The following is a 14,471-nucleotide window of genomic DNA, read 5'->3' as shown; positions in this document are numbered from 1 at the left end:
CACAGTTTAGGAGATATCCCCTGTATCTGCATGTGCTGACGTCATCAGCAAATGCGCACTTAAGCAAACTGAAGCAAATGGCACGTACGTGCCGTTGCTTCAGTTAGACTGTACTGTTACTGGCGGCTCCCGTGCGCATGCGCAGGAGTGACGTCATCGGCCAATCAGAGCGCCGGAGCCGCGATACCCTGAAGTAACCCCCCGGGAGCGATGTCGGCCGCCGGAGCGGTGACCGAGGACCGCTGCAGGGGCTTCGATCTCGGGTAAGTAATTCATAATGAGCTAGTATGCTATGCTTTTTTAGGGTTTACAACCACTTTAAAGTGGTTCTAAAGCCTAAACCTTTTTTTTTTTTTTTTTTTTTTTTTTTATCTTAATGCCTTCCTTGCATTAAGGTAAAAAATGTTTAGGCAAGATACATCCCTGGGAATTACAGACCAGTTAGCCTAACATCAATAGTATGTAAACTCTTGGAGGGGATGATAAGGGACTATATACAAGATTTTAGTAATGAGAACGGTATCATTAGCAGTAATCAGCATGGATTCATGAAGAATCGTTCTTGCCAAACCAATCTACTAACCTTCTATGAGGAGGTGAGTTGCCATCTAGATAAAGGAAGACCCGTAGACGTGGTGTATCTGGATTTTACAAAGGCATTTGACACAGTTCCCCATAAACGTTTACTGTACAAAATAAGGTGCGTTGGCATGGACCATAGGGTGAGTACATGGATTGAAAACTGGCTACAAGGGCGAGTTCAGAGGGTGGTGATAAATGGGGAGTACTCGGAATGGTCAGGGGTGGGTAGTGGGGTCCCCCAGGGTTCTGTGCTGGGACCAATCCTGTTTAATTTGTTTATAAATGACCTGGAGGATGGGATAAACAGTTCAATCTCTGTATTTGCAGACGATACTAAGCTAAGCAGGGCAATAACTTCTCCGCAGGATGTGGAAACCTTGCAAAAAGACCTGAACAGATTAATGGGGTGGGCGACTACATGGCAAATGAGGTTCAATATAGAAAAATGTAAAATAATGGATTTGGGTGGCAAAAATATGAATGCAATCTATAGACTGGGGGGAGAACCTCTGGGGGAATCTAGGATGGAAAAGGACCTGGGGGTCCTAGTAGATGATAGGCTCAGCAATGGCATGCAATGCCAAGCTGCTGCTAAAAAGCAAACAGAATATTGCATTAAAAAGGGGATCAACTCCAGAGACTAGAACGATAATTCTCCCGCACTACAAGACTCTGGTCCGGCCGCACCTGGAGTATGCTGTCCAGTTCTGAGCACCAGTCCTCAGGAAGATGTACTGGAAATGGAGCGAGTACAAAGAAGGGCGAACAAAGCTAATAAAGGGTCTGGAGGATATTAGTTATGAGGAAAGGTTGTGAGCACTGAACTTATTCTCTCTGGAGAAGAGACGCTTGAGAGGGGATATGATTTCAATTTACAAATACTGTACTGGTGAACCCACAATAGGGATAAAACTTTTGAAACGTTTCAGAATTTAATAAGACACGTGGCCATTCACTAAAATTAGAAGAAAAGAGGTTTAACCTTAAACTACGTAGAGGAGTTATTTACTGTAAGAGCGGCAAGAATGTGGAATTCCCTTCCACAGGTGGTGGTCTCAGCGGGAGCATCAATAATTTCAAAAACTAGATAAGCACCTGAACGACCGCAACATACAGGAATATACAATGTAATACTGACATAAATTCACACACATAGGTTGGACTTGTGTCTTTTTTTAACCTCGCCTACTATGTAACTGTTTTTGGCCCCTCACATGCCCCCCCCCGTTATCTGAGCCCTTATTAGATCCGGTGCTGTACGTCTGCAGCTCTTCTCTCCCCTCACTGCTGTGGCTCACTGGCTGTGTTGGGCACTGGGAGCCATTGGTCAACCTTTGCTGTCAATCAAAGCCAGTGACGATAGAGTGGGGGTGGGGCCAAGTCGGGAGCGAGAGCATACACAAGTGCCCCCCACGGGAAGCTGCTTCCTATGGGGGCATTGGACAGAGAGGAGGAACCAGGAGCACCGGCAGGGGACCCAAGGAGAGGAGGTTTGCTCCTGCTCTGTACAATTTTTTCATTGCACAGAGCAGGTAAGTGTAGAGATGTTTGTTTTGTTTTTGTTTTTTTTTCTTTTATAATCACTTTAAATCCCTTTTTCTCATAGTCTACTGTTTTTTTACTAAAGCCATTTTGTCGCTTCTTTATAATTAGAACTACCGGTCAAGAAGACCAACTCTAAAAGTCAAACTTTGGGAAATAGACAACGAAATCGCAAGAAGTGTCCGCTGAAGCCCATAAGCGTAATGCTCACCCCCTTGAACACCAGACAACAGGTGAAAAAAAGGTGTTCACAACATCGGGTTCGGTGTCGCAGCTTGAGCAGTTCCAATAGTAGTCCCTCCAATGTTTCCTTAGGGAAGACAGATGTGGGGTATAAAAAATCAAAAGCGGAGAAAACTGGGAACAACAAAGCCTCTTCCAGTTTTTCCCAAGACACAGAAGATTGTGAGACTAGCTCTTTGACCGAAAGCAGTAAAGCTGAAAGTAGGTCCTCTAGTGATGTTATCATAATCAGCGAGGATGAAAGTGAGTCCTCTGGTGATGATTACCTACCTTTCGCTATAAAAAAAGGGAATAAGTCTAAAAAAGCTTCAGAAATAAAACCGAAGAGTTTTAAAACAAGTATGCAACAAACCGTCCATCCTACAGGACTTCAAAATTGTGTGCGAGTCTCCGAAAGGTTGAAACGTAAAAACAGTGGGAGTAATGACCATGTGGAAGAAATGCAGAAGGAAATGTTATGTGATCAAATTCCAAGTAGAAAATCACTATCTGCTTCTCCAGTGTTATTGACTAATATAACAGAAGTTTCTGAAGAAGGAAGCCTTGCCGTGTCTAAGAGCCCACCACACCTTCAGAAGATGGTAAATCCTGATCCTTCTGACAGAAATGGAACACAGACCTTTGGGACTGAGCAGCCAATAACCGATTCTGAGAAACCTTCCAATGTGGAGAAGGTGGCTGTTTTATGTGAAAACACCAGCAAACAGACTGTAAGGAAAAAGAATGAAGCCATTCTACATAAGTCTAACAAGCAGAAGTCAGAACCTGTTGAACCTTCTTCCTCAAAACCACAAAGTTATTTAACAGAATCTCAGGACTCAGAAGAAGAAGTAGAAGCAAGGGTCTGCAGGCAAGAGCCGGACAATCAGAAGAAGTCAACCCTTTCCAAACCCACTCGGAAAAGGAATTCTGTAGAAAAATCCTCCCATTCTGAAGAAGTGTCTAGTCCGTTAAATAGTGTGCAGGGGAAACGAAGATCTCTCAATTCCAAGCAAGATGACAAACAAGCTTCTCCTACTACTCAACCTTTGGATGACTGTGAGAAAGGAAGCCCTCAAGATAATGAGGCAATAGCAGAGCCTTGTGACAAGGTAGCTGTTCCTTCTGGAAAATCCCAAAGTAGTTCAGATTTTGAAAAGTCTGAAGTAGAAACGGTTTCTAGAAAGGATTTGTCTGAAACGGTGAAGTCAAAAAATAAAAGACTTCTTTCTACACCTGGCCCACAGAAAAGACAAAATACTCATTCACAGGAATCTCAAAGACAGGCCATAGAGCAGGAGAACACTGAGGAGCACTTTACAGAAAAAACAATTACAACCAAGCGGTCACATCCTAGAGCCTGTCGAAGGAAAACCAATCTGTCTGAAGAAACTTCAGAGTCTGAATTAGACTTTGCAGAAGAAGAAGATGATGATGACGAAGAAGACTATGAGTCTGAGAGGGAAGCCAAGAAGAAAGCCAAAGGGAAGGCTACCAAAGCAAGTAATCGATTGCGGGATTTTCGGAAACCTCAGCAAATCTTGAGAGGCAGCAGAGCATCAAAAAGACTTGACAGGCAAGTATTAAAGCGGAGCTCCAGTAATTTTTTTGGTTACAGGTCAGCAGCTACAAAAACTGTAAATGCTGTTTTTTAATAAAACACACTTGCCTGTCCCACGATCCAGCGTTGTGATCACGCAAGCTGCCTCTTCCCACAGCCTTCTCTCCGCATCTGGCATTTCCACTGTGGGCACCCGGCTGTGGTAGATTGCCGCTTCACAGCCGGGTGCCCACTGCACATGTGCGAGTCGCACTGCACCTTGTGAATGGTCCTGCAGTCTTCTGGGACCTGACGCAGAAGACTGCAGGCAGAGAGGGCGAGAGGAGAATTTTCTGCTTGGATCGCCTAGGCGCTCCAAGTGAAAGTAGGGCAAAACCAGGTATCGCAAAAAAAGCTAAAGTGGGCGCAAAGGAAAAAGGATCCCCAGTATAGAATTCAAACCACAACCAGCTAGCTCACAAACTCGGGGGCCAAATGAGGACAATTGACTATCTAAAACGTGGAGTGCCTATGTTGTGAATTAAACAGTGGCGGGAGGCTTGAGTATAGCGAGAATAAAAACAATCCATAGTTTACAGATCAGATATTGACAGACTATATCCCAATGGGGATCACACTTGCATGCCCAGGAGCAGGAAGGCTGGTTGGGGTGACTCACGGTCTTGTACCCAGTTATATATGACAATGTAAAATACGTGCCCCCCTGGTCGTTTTTAAATGTAGCTTTTGCCGGCAAATCCCGGTGACCTGATGAAAGGGCGTGCCCCGAAAACATGTTGTCGTAATTTCCGACAAAATCAACACCCCCCCACCCCCCCCGTGTGGACTCCAGATTCACACCCAGGCTCTGGGTAGGGCGAGGAAGTCACGGCACTTCCAGTTTGTGTTCCATGCTCCTGTCGAGTGCTGGCAGCTTCTCGCTTCCCAGCCGAGACATTTCCACTGTAGGAGAGGGGGAAAGGTGGAACTTCCTGTTTTGGGTGGAGCTCCACTTTTATATGCAAAATATTTTATTATCTGCTGCAGTTGAGGGGGATTAGAATCTGTCACACCTTTATTGCTGTCTGTAGCATCCTGATTACAGCTGTGAATCCAGGAGAAGAAATGAGGGGGTTGGGGGTGTCATTGGGGCAGGAATGCATTGACAGCAATAGAAACCCTACAGAGGTTCTGACCTTTCTTTATTCAGGTGAAGAATTATTGCTGCCTGGGCAAGATAATGAGGCATGAGCTTAAAGTGGGTGTAAAGGCTCAAGGTTTTTTACCTTCATGCCTTCTATGCATTATACAGGACGCCAAGGGGGGGGGGGGGGGGGGGATCCTGAATAGGTGCCTTGAAAAAGTATTCACACCCTTTGAAATTTTGTCAGGTTACAACCAAAAACGTAAATTGTTTTATTGAGATTTTTTGTGATAGACCAACACAAAGTGGCACATAATTGTGAAGTGGAAGTAAAATGATAAATGGTTTTCAAATTCTTTTACAAATATGTGAAAAGTGTGGGGGGTACATTTGTACGGCGCCCCCCCGGAGTCAATACTTTGTAGAACCCCTTTCTCTGCAATTATAGCTGCAAGTCTTTTTGGGGATGTCTCTACCAGCTTTGCACATCTAGAGAGGGACATTTTTGCCCATTCTTCTTTACAAAATATCTCAAGCTCTGTCAGATTGGATGGAGAGTGTCTGTGATCAGCAATTTTCAAGTCTTGCCACAGATTCTCAATGTGATTTAGGTCTGGACTGTGACTGGGCCATTCTAACACATGAATATGCTTTGATCTAAACCATTCCATTGTAGCTCTGGCTGGATGTTTCGGGTCGTTGTCCTGCTGGAAGGTGAACCTCCGCCCCAGTCTCAAGTCTTTTGCAGACTCTAACAGGTTTTCTTCTAAGATTGCCCTGTATTTGTCTCCATCCATCTTCCCATCAACTCTGACCAGTTTCCCTGTCCCTGCTGAAGAAAAGAATCCCCACACCATGATGCTGCCACCACCATGTTTCACGGTGGGGATGGTGTGTTCAGGGTGATGTGCAGTGTTAGTTTCCCCCCACACATAGAGTTTTACTTTTAGGCCATGAAGTTGAATTTTGTTCTCATGTGACCAGATCACCTTCTTCCACATGTTTGCTGTGTCCTCCACATGGCTTCTCACAAACTACAAACAGGACTTCTTATGACTTTCTTTCACCAATGTCTTTCTTCTTGTCACTCTTCCATAAAGGTCAGATTTGTGGAGAACACGACTAATAGTTGTCCTGTGGACAGATTCTCCCACCTGAGCTGCGGATCTCTGCAGCTCCACCAGAGTTACCATGGACCTCTTGGCTCTTCTCTGATGAATGTTCTCCTTGCCCGGCCGGTCAGTTTCGGTGGACGGCCATGTCTTGGTAGGTTTGCGGTTGTGCCATACTCTTTCCATTTTCCGATGATGGATTGAACAGAGCTCCTTGAGATGTTCAAAGCTTGGGAGATTTTTTTATAACCGAACCCTGCTTTATACTTCTCCACAACTTTATCCCTGACCTGTCTGGAGTGTTCCTTGGCCTTCTTGATGCTGTTTGTTCACTAAGGTTCTCTAACACACCTCTGAGGGCTTCACAGAACAGCTGTATTTATACTGAGATTAAATGACACACAGATGGACTCTATTTACTATTTAGGTGACTTCTGAAGGCAATTGGTTCCACTAGATTTTAGTTAGGGGTATCAGAGCAAAGGGGGCTGAATTCAAATGCCCCCCCCCCACACACACACACACACACACACACACACACACACAATTTTCACATGTTTTATTTGTAAAAAAAAATGAAAACCATTTATCATTTTCCTTCCACTTCACAATTTTATGTGCCACTTTGTGTTGGTCTATCACCAAAAAAAATAAAATACATTTTACGTTTTTGTTTGTAATATGACAAAATGTGGAGGCACTGTATTTTATTATTATACAGGTTTTATATAGTGCCAACAGTTTGCGCAGCTCTTTACAACATGAGGGCAGACATTACAGTTACATTACAATTTGGTACAAGAGGAATCAGAGGGCCCGGCTCGTTAGAGCTTACAATCTAAAAAGGAAGGGTCAATTGATACAAAAGATAATAGCTGTGGGGGGGATGAGCTGATGGAGGAAGTAAAACAGTGTTAGTTAGAAGCAGGATAGGCTTCTTTGAAGAGACGGGTTTTCAGGGATCGCCTAAAGATGGATAGATTAGGGGACAGATTGGGGTTGGGAGTTCCAAAGGATGGGAGAAGCTCTGGAGGCGAGCATGGGAGGAGGTGACAAGGGAGCTAGAGAGCAGGAGGTCTTGGGAGGACCGAAGAGAGCGGCTTGGTTGGTATCTTGGGACTAGGTTAATGATGTAGCTGGGGGCGGAGTTATGAATGGCTTTGTAAATTATTGTTAGTACTTTGAATTTTATTTGTTGGGTGAGTGGGAGCCAGTGGAGGGATTGGCAGAGAGGGGTGGAGGACACTGAATGGAGACCAGTGGAGGGATTGGCAGAGAGGGGTGGAGGACACTGAATGGAGACCAGTGGAGGGATTGGCAGAGAGGGGTGGAGGACACTGAATGGAGACCAGTGGAGGGATTGGCAGAGAGGGGTCGAGGACACTGAATGGAGACCAGTGGAGGGATTGGCAGAGAGGGGTGGAGGACACTGAATGGAGACCAGTGGAGGGATTGGCAGAGAGGGGTGGAGGACACTGAATGGAGACCAGTGGAGGGATTGGCAGAGAGGGGTGGAGGACACTGAATGGAGACCAGTGGAGGGATTGGCAGAGAGGGGTGGAGGACACTGAATGGTTGGTAAGGTGGATGAGTCTTGCAGCAGCAGTATGTGGCACCAATATTTGGGTTGGTGTACCCAGGGGTCTCGCCCGTAAAGGGTGAGGGATTCTGGGACAGTTGAGCAGAAGAGTGGACTGATTCGCAGGCCTCTCGGCATTAGTAGTGGCTTATTTGGGACCAGCATTTTGGAGGTCCTGAGTGACATTCGGATGGGAAAAGGGCCTCCACTCCTGACATCGGGGACTCCGGTCCCTACGGGGTTAAGCAGCCTCCAGGACTCCACACATAAGGCAGGGAACTCCCGGCGTTGGCGGGTGGAGTAGGACTTGGGAGGAGACCTGGATCTGTGCTGCATGTTTGCTACAAAGGTCTAAAGCTGCTAACCCCGGAGTAAAAATCCTTATTTGACTTTTGCTTATTTAACAAGTTTGATTTGTGCTGAAGATAAGCGGAACTTTCTGTGTTGCTTTCTCTGAAGTTTTGTTTTGCTGCTGGAAGCTCTTTTATGTTTTTGACCTCATGTACACTGCTGATGGTCAACGGACATTTGGCATTCAGCAGTTGGAAAAAAAAATGCCCAACTGTTCCTGATCTCTCCTCTGTTATTTTATCAGTACATGTACACAGGATCCCCGATCTCTCCTCTGTGTTATCTTATCAGTACATGTACACAGGATCCCCGATCTCTCCTCTATGTTATCTTATCAGTACATGTACACAGGATCCCCGATCTCTCCTCTATGTTATCTTATCAGTACATGTACACAGGATCCCCAATCTCTCCTCTATGTTATCTTATCAGTACATGTACACAGGATCCCGATCTCTCCTCTATGTTATCTTATCAGTACATGTACACAGGATCCCCGATCTCTCCTCTATGTTATCTTATCAGTACATGTACACAGGATCCCCGATCTCTCCTCTATGTTATCTTATCAGTACATGTACACAGGATCCCCGATCTCTCCTCTGTTATCTTATCAGTACATGTACACAGGACCCCCGATCTCTCCTCTATGGTATCTTATCAGTACATGTACACAGGACCCCCGATCTCTCCTCTATGTTGTCTTATCAGTACATGTACACAGGATCCCCGATCTCTCCTCTGTTATCTTATCAGTACATGTACACAGGACCCCCGATCTCTCCTCTATGTTATCTTATCAGTACATGTACACAGGACCCCCGATCTCTCCTCTATGTTATCTTATCAGTACATGTACACAGGATCCCCGATCTCTCCTCTGTTATCTTATCAGTACATGTACACAGGATCCCCGATCTCTCCTCTATGTTATCTTATCAGTACATGTACACAGGATCCCCGATCTCTCCTCTGTTATCTTCTCAGTACATGTACACAGGATCCCCGATCTCTCCTCTGTTATCTTATCAGTACATGTACACAGGATCCCCGATCTCTCCTCTATGTTATCTTATCAGTACATGTACACAGGATCCCCGATCTCTCCTCTGTTATCTTATCAGTACATGTACACAGGATCCCCGATCTCTCTATGTTATCTTATCAGTACATGCACACGGGATCCCCGATCTCTCCTCTATGTTATCAGTACATGTACACAGGATCCCCGATCTCTCCTCTATGTTATCTTATCAGTACATGTACACGGGATCCCCGATCTCTCCTCTATGTTATCTTATCAGTACATGTACACAGGATCCCCGATCTCTCCTCTATGTTATCTTATCAGTACATGTACACAGGATCCCCGATCTCTCTATGTTATCTTATCAGTACATGTGCACAGGATCCCCGATCTCTCCTCTATGTTCTCTTATCAGTACATGTACACAGGATCCCCGATCTCTCCTCTGTTATCTTATCAGTACATGTACACAGGATCCCCGATCTCTCCTCTGTTATCTTATCAGTACATGTACACAGGATCCCCGATCTCTCCTCTATGTTCTCTTATCAGTACATGTACACAGGATCCCCGATCTCTCCTCTGTTATCTTATCAGTACATGTACACAGGATCCCCGATCTCTCCTCTATGTTATCTTATCAGTACATGTACACGGGATCCCCGATCTCTCCTCTGTTATCTTATCAGTACATGTACACAGGATCCCCGATCTCTCCTCTATGTTATCTTATCAGTACATGTACACAGGATCCCCGATCTCTCCTCTGTTATCTTATCAGTACATGTACATGGGATCCCCGATCTCTCCTCTATGTTATCTTATCAGTACATGTACACAGGATCCCCGATCTCTCCTCTATGTTATCTTATCAGTACATGTACACAGGATCCCCGATCTCTCCTCTATGTTATCTTATCAGTACATGTACACAGGATCCCCGATCTCTCCTCTATGTTATCTTATCAGTACATGTACACAGGATCCCCGATCTCTCCTCTATGTTATCTTATCAGTACATGTACACAGGATCCCCGATCTCTCCTCTATGTTATCTTATCAGTACATGTACACAGGATCCCCGATCTATCCTCTGTGTTATCTTATCAGTACATGTACACAGGATCCCCGATCTCTCCTCTATGTTATCTTATCAGTACATGTACACAGGATCCCCGATCTCTCCTCTATGTTATCTTATCAGTACATGTACACGGGATCCCCCATCTCTCCTCTATGTTATCTTATCAGTACATGTACACGGGATCCCCGATCTCTCCTCTGTTATCTTATCAGTACATGTACACAGGATCCCCGATCTATCCTCTGTGTTATCTTATCAGTACATGTACACAGGATCCCCGATCTATCCTCTGTGTTATCTTATCAGTACATGTACACAGGATCCCCGATCTCTCCTCTATGTTATCTTATCAGTACATGTACACAGGATCCCCGATCTCTCCTCTGTTATTTTATCAGTACATGCACACGGGATCCCCGATCTCTCCTCTGTTATTTTATCAGTACATGTACACGGGATCCCCGATCTCTCTATGTTATCTTATCAGTACATGTACACAGGATCCCCGATCTCTCCTCTATGTTATCTTATCAGTACATGTACACAGGATCCCCGATCTCTCCTCTGTTATCTTATCAGTACATGTACACAGGATCCCCGATCTCTCTATGTTATCTTATCAGTACATGTACACAGGATCCCCGATCTCTCCTCTATGTTATCTTATCAGTACATGTACACAGGATCCCCGATCTCTCCTCTGTTATCTTATCAGTACATGTACACAGGATCCCCGATCTCTCCTCTATGTTATCTTATCAGTACATGTACACAGGATCCCCGATCTCTCCTCTATGTTTTCTTATCAGTACATGTACACAGGATCCCCAATCTCTCCTCTGTTTTCTTATCAGTACATGTACACAGGATTCCCAAGCGGTCCGGGATACGACTCCAACCGGGAGCTGAGGTGGAGAGTCTCGCGAATTTGGAAGGGGGCGACACCCAGGGTAGGCGCGGAACGCAAGGACATGCTGGGGAGGGAGGAAACTAATTGTGAACAGAGGGGAAAAAAGGGGGGGCAGAGAAAGGGGGGAGGGCAAGGAAGGAAAGGAGAAAAGGGGGAGGGGAAAAGGGAGGATGGAGGGAGAAAAGGGGGAAAAAAGGGGGGGGGGGGGGGAGAAAGAAAGAAAGAAGGGTGTGGTGAAGTGGTAGTGTTGGGAGTGATGGTGAAGGTGGCTGAAGTGTGAGTTGGAAGGGAATTAAAGGAAGGGAAAAAGCCATGAGTTGTGAAGGTGATAAAACCATAATAGTGGTAATAAGTGTAGCAAATTTACCTTGTGAGGGTGAGGAACTCAATGGTGGGGAACCAGAAGAGTCAGGCGCAGAGTCCCACCCTCCCTGTAAATAAACCCCTTTCTCTCTTCATGTAAATGGGATGGATATACACGACCTTACCAGATCTTGATATATAAAGTCCCTAGGGATGGAAATACATGACCTTACCAGGCCATGGCTTCCTGAAAGTCCCTATTCCCCCATAAACTTCCTCCAATTTATTTACAGCATGAAGGTAAAAATCCTGTTTGCAGCCCCCCCCCCCACTACTTACCTGAGTGCCGCCTCGATCCAGCGATGTGCACTAGATCAGTGGCTCTCCTGCATCTCTTCCTCCTCATTGGCTGAGACTAGCAGCAGGAGTTTTTGGCTCCCACTACTGTCAATGACAGCCAGTGAGCCAATGAGGGAGCGGGGCCGAGAATGGACACACAGGGCAGCAGCTCCGGGTGTCCTCATAGCAAGCAGCTCAGTAGTAGGGAAGGGTCAGGTGCGCCGGTGGGGGGACCTGAGAAGAGGAGGATCTGGGCTGCTCTGTGCAAAACCAACAGAGGAGGCAAATATAACATGTTTAAAAAATAAAATCTTTAACACCACTTTAAGCTTTGTAACAAAGTATCTGTTCTTTCTAGAAAATCCCAAACCGATGATTTGGATTCAGAGTCTGAAGTGGAAATGGTTCCTGGAAAGGATTTGGGCCAAACTGCCAAGTCAGAAAATAAATTCTCGGTTTCTTCTCCTGGAATACAGAAAAGACAAAACACTCGTTCCCAGAAATCTCAAAGAGGGACCATAGAGCCAGAGAACACCGAGAAGGACTTCACAGAGAGAAATGATACAAACAAGCCGGCAAATCCCAGTTCACGTAAAAAGAAAAGCAGTCCGAGTGAAACTTCACCGTCTGAACTAGACATTGCAGGTGAAGAAGAAGAAAGTGAAGAGGACTATAAGCCTAAGAGGAAAACCAAGAAAAAAGTCAGCAGGAAGACTACCAAACCAAGTCAGTTGCAGGATCTTCAAAAACCTCCACAAAACCCAAGAAGAGGCAACAATGCATCAAGACCATCTACACATTCCAATCCAGAACGCCAACCGCCCAAGAACCCATTTGCAGTTCATCAGGACGACTGGACAGAGAAAGAAGTAGAAAGACTTCACAGGCAAGTATTCTACTTTAATGTTGTATTACCTGCAGCAGTTGGGGCGGGGGGGGGGAAGGATTAGAACCTCTGTCATGTTTTATTGCTGCCTGTGATGTCCCCATTGCACCTGTGAAGCCAGGAAAAGAAATGGGCGTATTGGTGGTCGTTCAGTCAGTAAGTCATAGACGGCAAAAAGAAACCTTCGAGGTTCTGATCTTCTGCACTTAGCTAAACACGGGTCCCTTTCTCTGTCCCTTTTGGAGGTAGTTATCATTTTGGCTTCCTGTCACTGGAACAAGTAAAACAAAATCCCACACAGCAATTAAAACCTAAAAAATATATTAAAGTGAGGGCCTAATAGAGAGGAAAAACCATGTTCTACACCTAGGGGGGCACCGGCCCGATATACAGTGCCTTGAAAAAGTATTCATACCCCTTGAAATTTTCCACATTTTGTCATATTACAACCAAAAAACATAAATGTATTTTATTGGGATTTTATGTGATGGACCAACACAAAGTGGCACATAATTGTGAAGTGGAAGTAAAATGATCAATGGTTTTCAAATTTTTTTACAAATATTTGAAAAGTGTGGGGGGGGGGGTACATTTGTACAGCGCCCCCCGGAGTCAATACTTTCTAGAACCGCCTTTCTCTGCAATTACAGCTGCAAGTCTTTTTGGGGATGTCTCTACCAGCTTTGCACATCTAGAGAAGGACATTTCTGCCCATTCTTCTTTACAAAATATCTCAAGCTCTGTCAGATTGGATGGAGAGCGTCTGTGAACAGCAATTTTCAAGTCTTGCCCACAGATTCTCAATGTGATTTAGGTCTGGACTGTGGCTGGGCCATTCTAACACATGAATATGATTTGACCTAAACCATTCCATTGTAGCTCTGGCTGGATGTTTCGGGTCGTTGTCCTGTTGGAAGGTGAACCTCCGCCCCAGTCTCAAGTCTTTTGCAGACTCTAACAGGTTTTCTTCTAAGATTGTCCTGTATTTGGCTCCATCCATCTTCCCATCAATTCTGACCAACTTCCCTGTCCCTGCTGAAGAAAAGCATCCCCACACCATGATGCTGCCACCACCATGTTTCACGGTGGGGATGGTGTGTTCAGGGTGATGTGCAGTGTTAGTTTTTCCCACAAATAGTGTTTTGCTTTTGAGCCAAAAAGTTGAATTTTGGTCTCATATGATCAGATCACCTTCTTCCACATGTTTGCTGTGTCCTCCACATGGCTTCTCACAAACTACAAACAGGACTTCTTATGACTTTCTTTTACCAATGTCTTTCTTCTTGCCACTCTTCCATAAAGGGCAGATTTGTGGAGAACACGACTAATAGTTGTCCTGTGGACAGATTCTCCCACCTGAGCTGTGGATCTCTGCAGCTCCTCCAGAGTTACCATGGACCTCTTGGCTCTTCTCTGATGAATGCTCTCCTTGCCCGGCCGGTCAGTTTAGGTGGACGGCCATGTCTTGGTAGGTTTGCAGTTGTGCCATACTCTTTCCATTTTCCGATGATGGATTGAACAGAGCTCCTTGAGATGTTCAAAGCTTGGGAGATTTTTTATAACCAAACCCTGCTTTATACTTCTCCACAACTTTATCCCTGACCTGTCTGGTGTGTTCCTTGGCCTTTTTGATGCTGTTTGTTCACTAAGGTTCTCTAACACACCTCTGAGGGCTTCACAGAACAGCTGTATTTATACTGAGATTAAATGACACACAGGTGGACTCTATTTACTATTTAGGTGACTTTTGAAGGCAATTGGTTCCACTAGATTTTAGTTAGGGGTATCAGAGCAAAGGGGGCTGAATTCAAATGCCCCCCCCACACACACACACACACACACACACACAC

The 14,471-nt window shown here is 45.2% G+C and overlaps 1 protein-coding gene across 2 annotated transcripts in view; it reads left to right on the top strand.

Moving 5' to 3' along the window:
- Positions 1–14,471, top strand: part of LOC141117035 (uncharacterized) — a 96,412-nt gene that overhangs the window by 39,270 nt on the left and 42,671 nt on the right. For both annotated transcript variants that reach the window (XM_073609616.1, XM_073609615.1), the window contains 2 exons: positions 2,236–3,922; positions 12,094–12,621. In XM_073609616.1, the coding sequence (XP_073465717.1) occupies positions 2,236–3,922; positions 12,094–12,621 (2,215 nt within the window). The remainder of the gene's footprint in view (positions 1–2,235; positions 3,923–12,093; positions 12,622–14,471) is intronic.

The sequence above is a fragment of the Aquarana catesbeiana genome, linkage group LG13 (assembly GCF_042186555.1).
Source record: "Aquarana catesbeiana isolate 2022-GZ linkage group LG13, ASM4218655v1, whole genome shotgun sequence".
Taxonomy (NCBI): Eukaryota; Metazoa; Chordata; class Amphibia; order Anura; family Ranidae; genus Aquarana; species Aquarana catesbeiana.
This window is presented reverse-complemented; position numbering and strand designations above follow the sequence as displayed.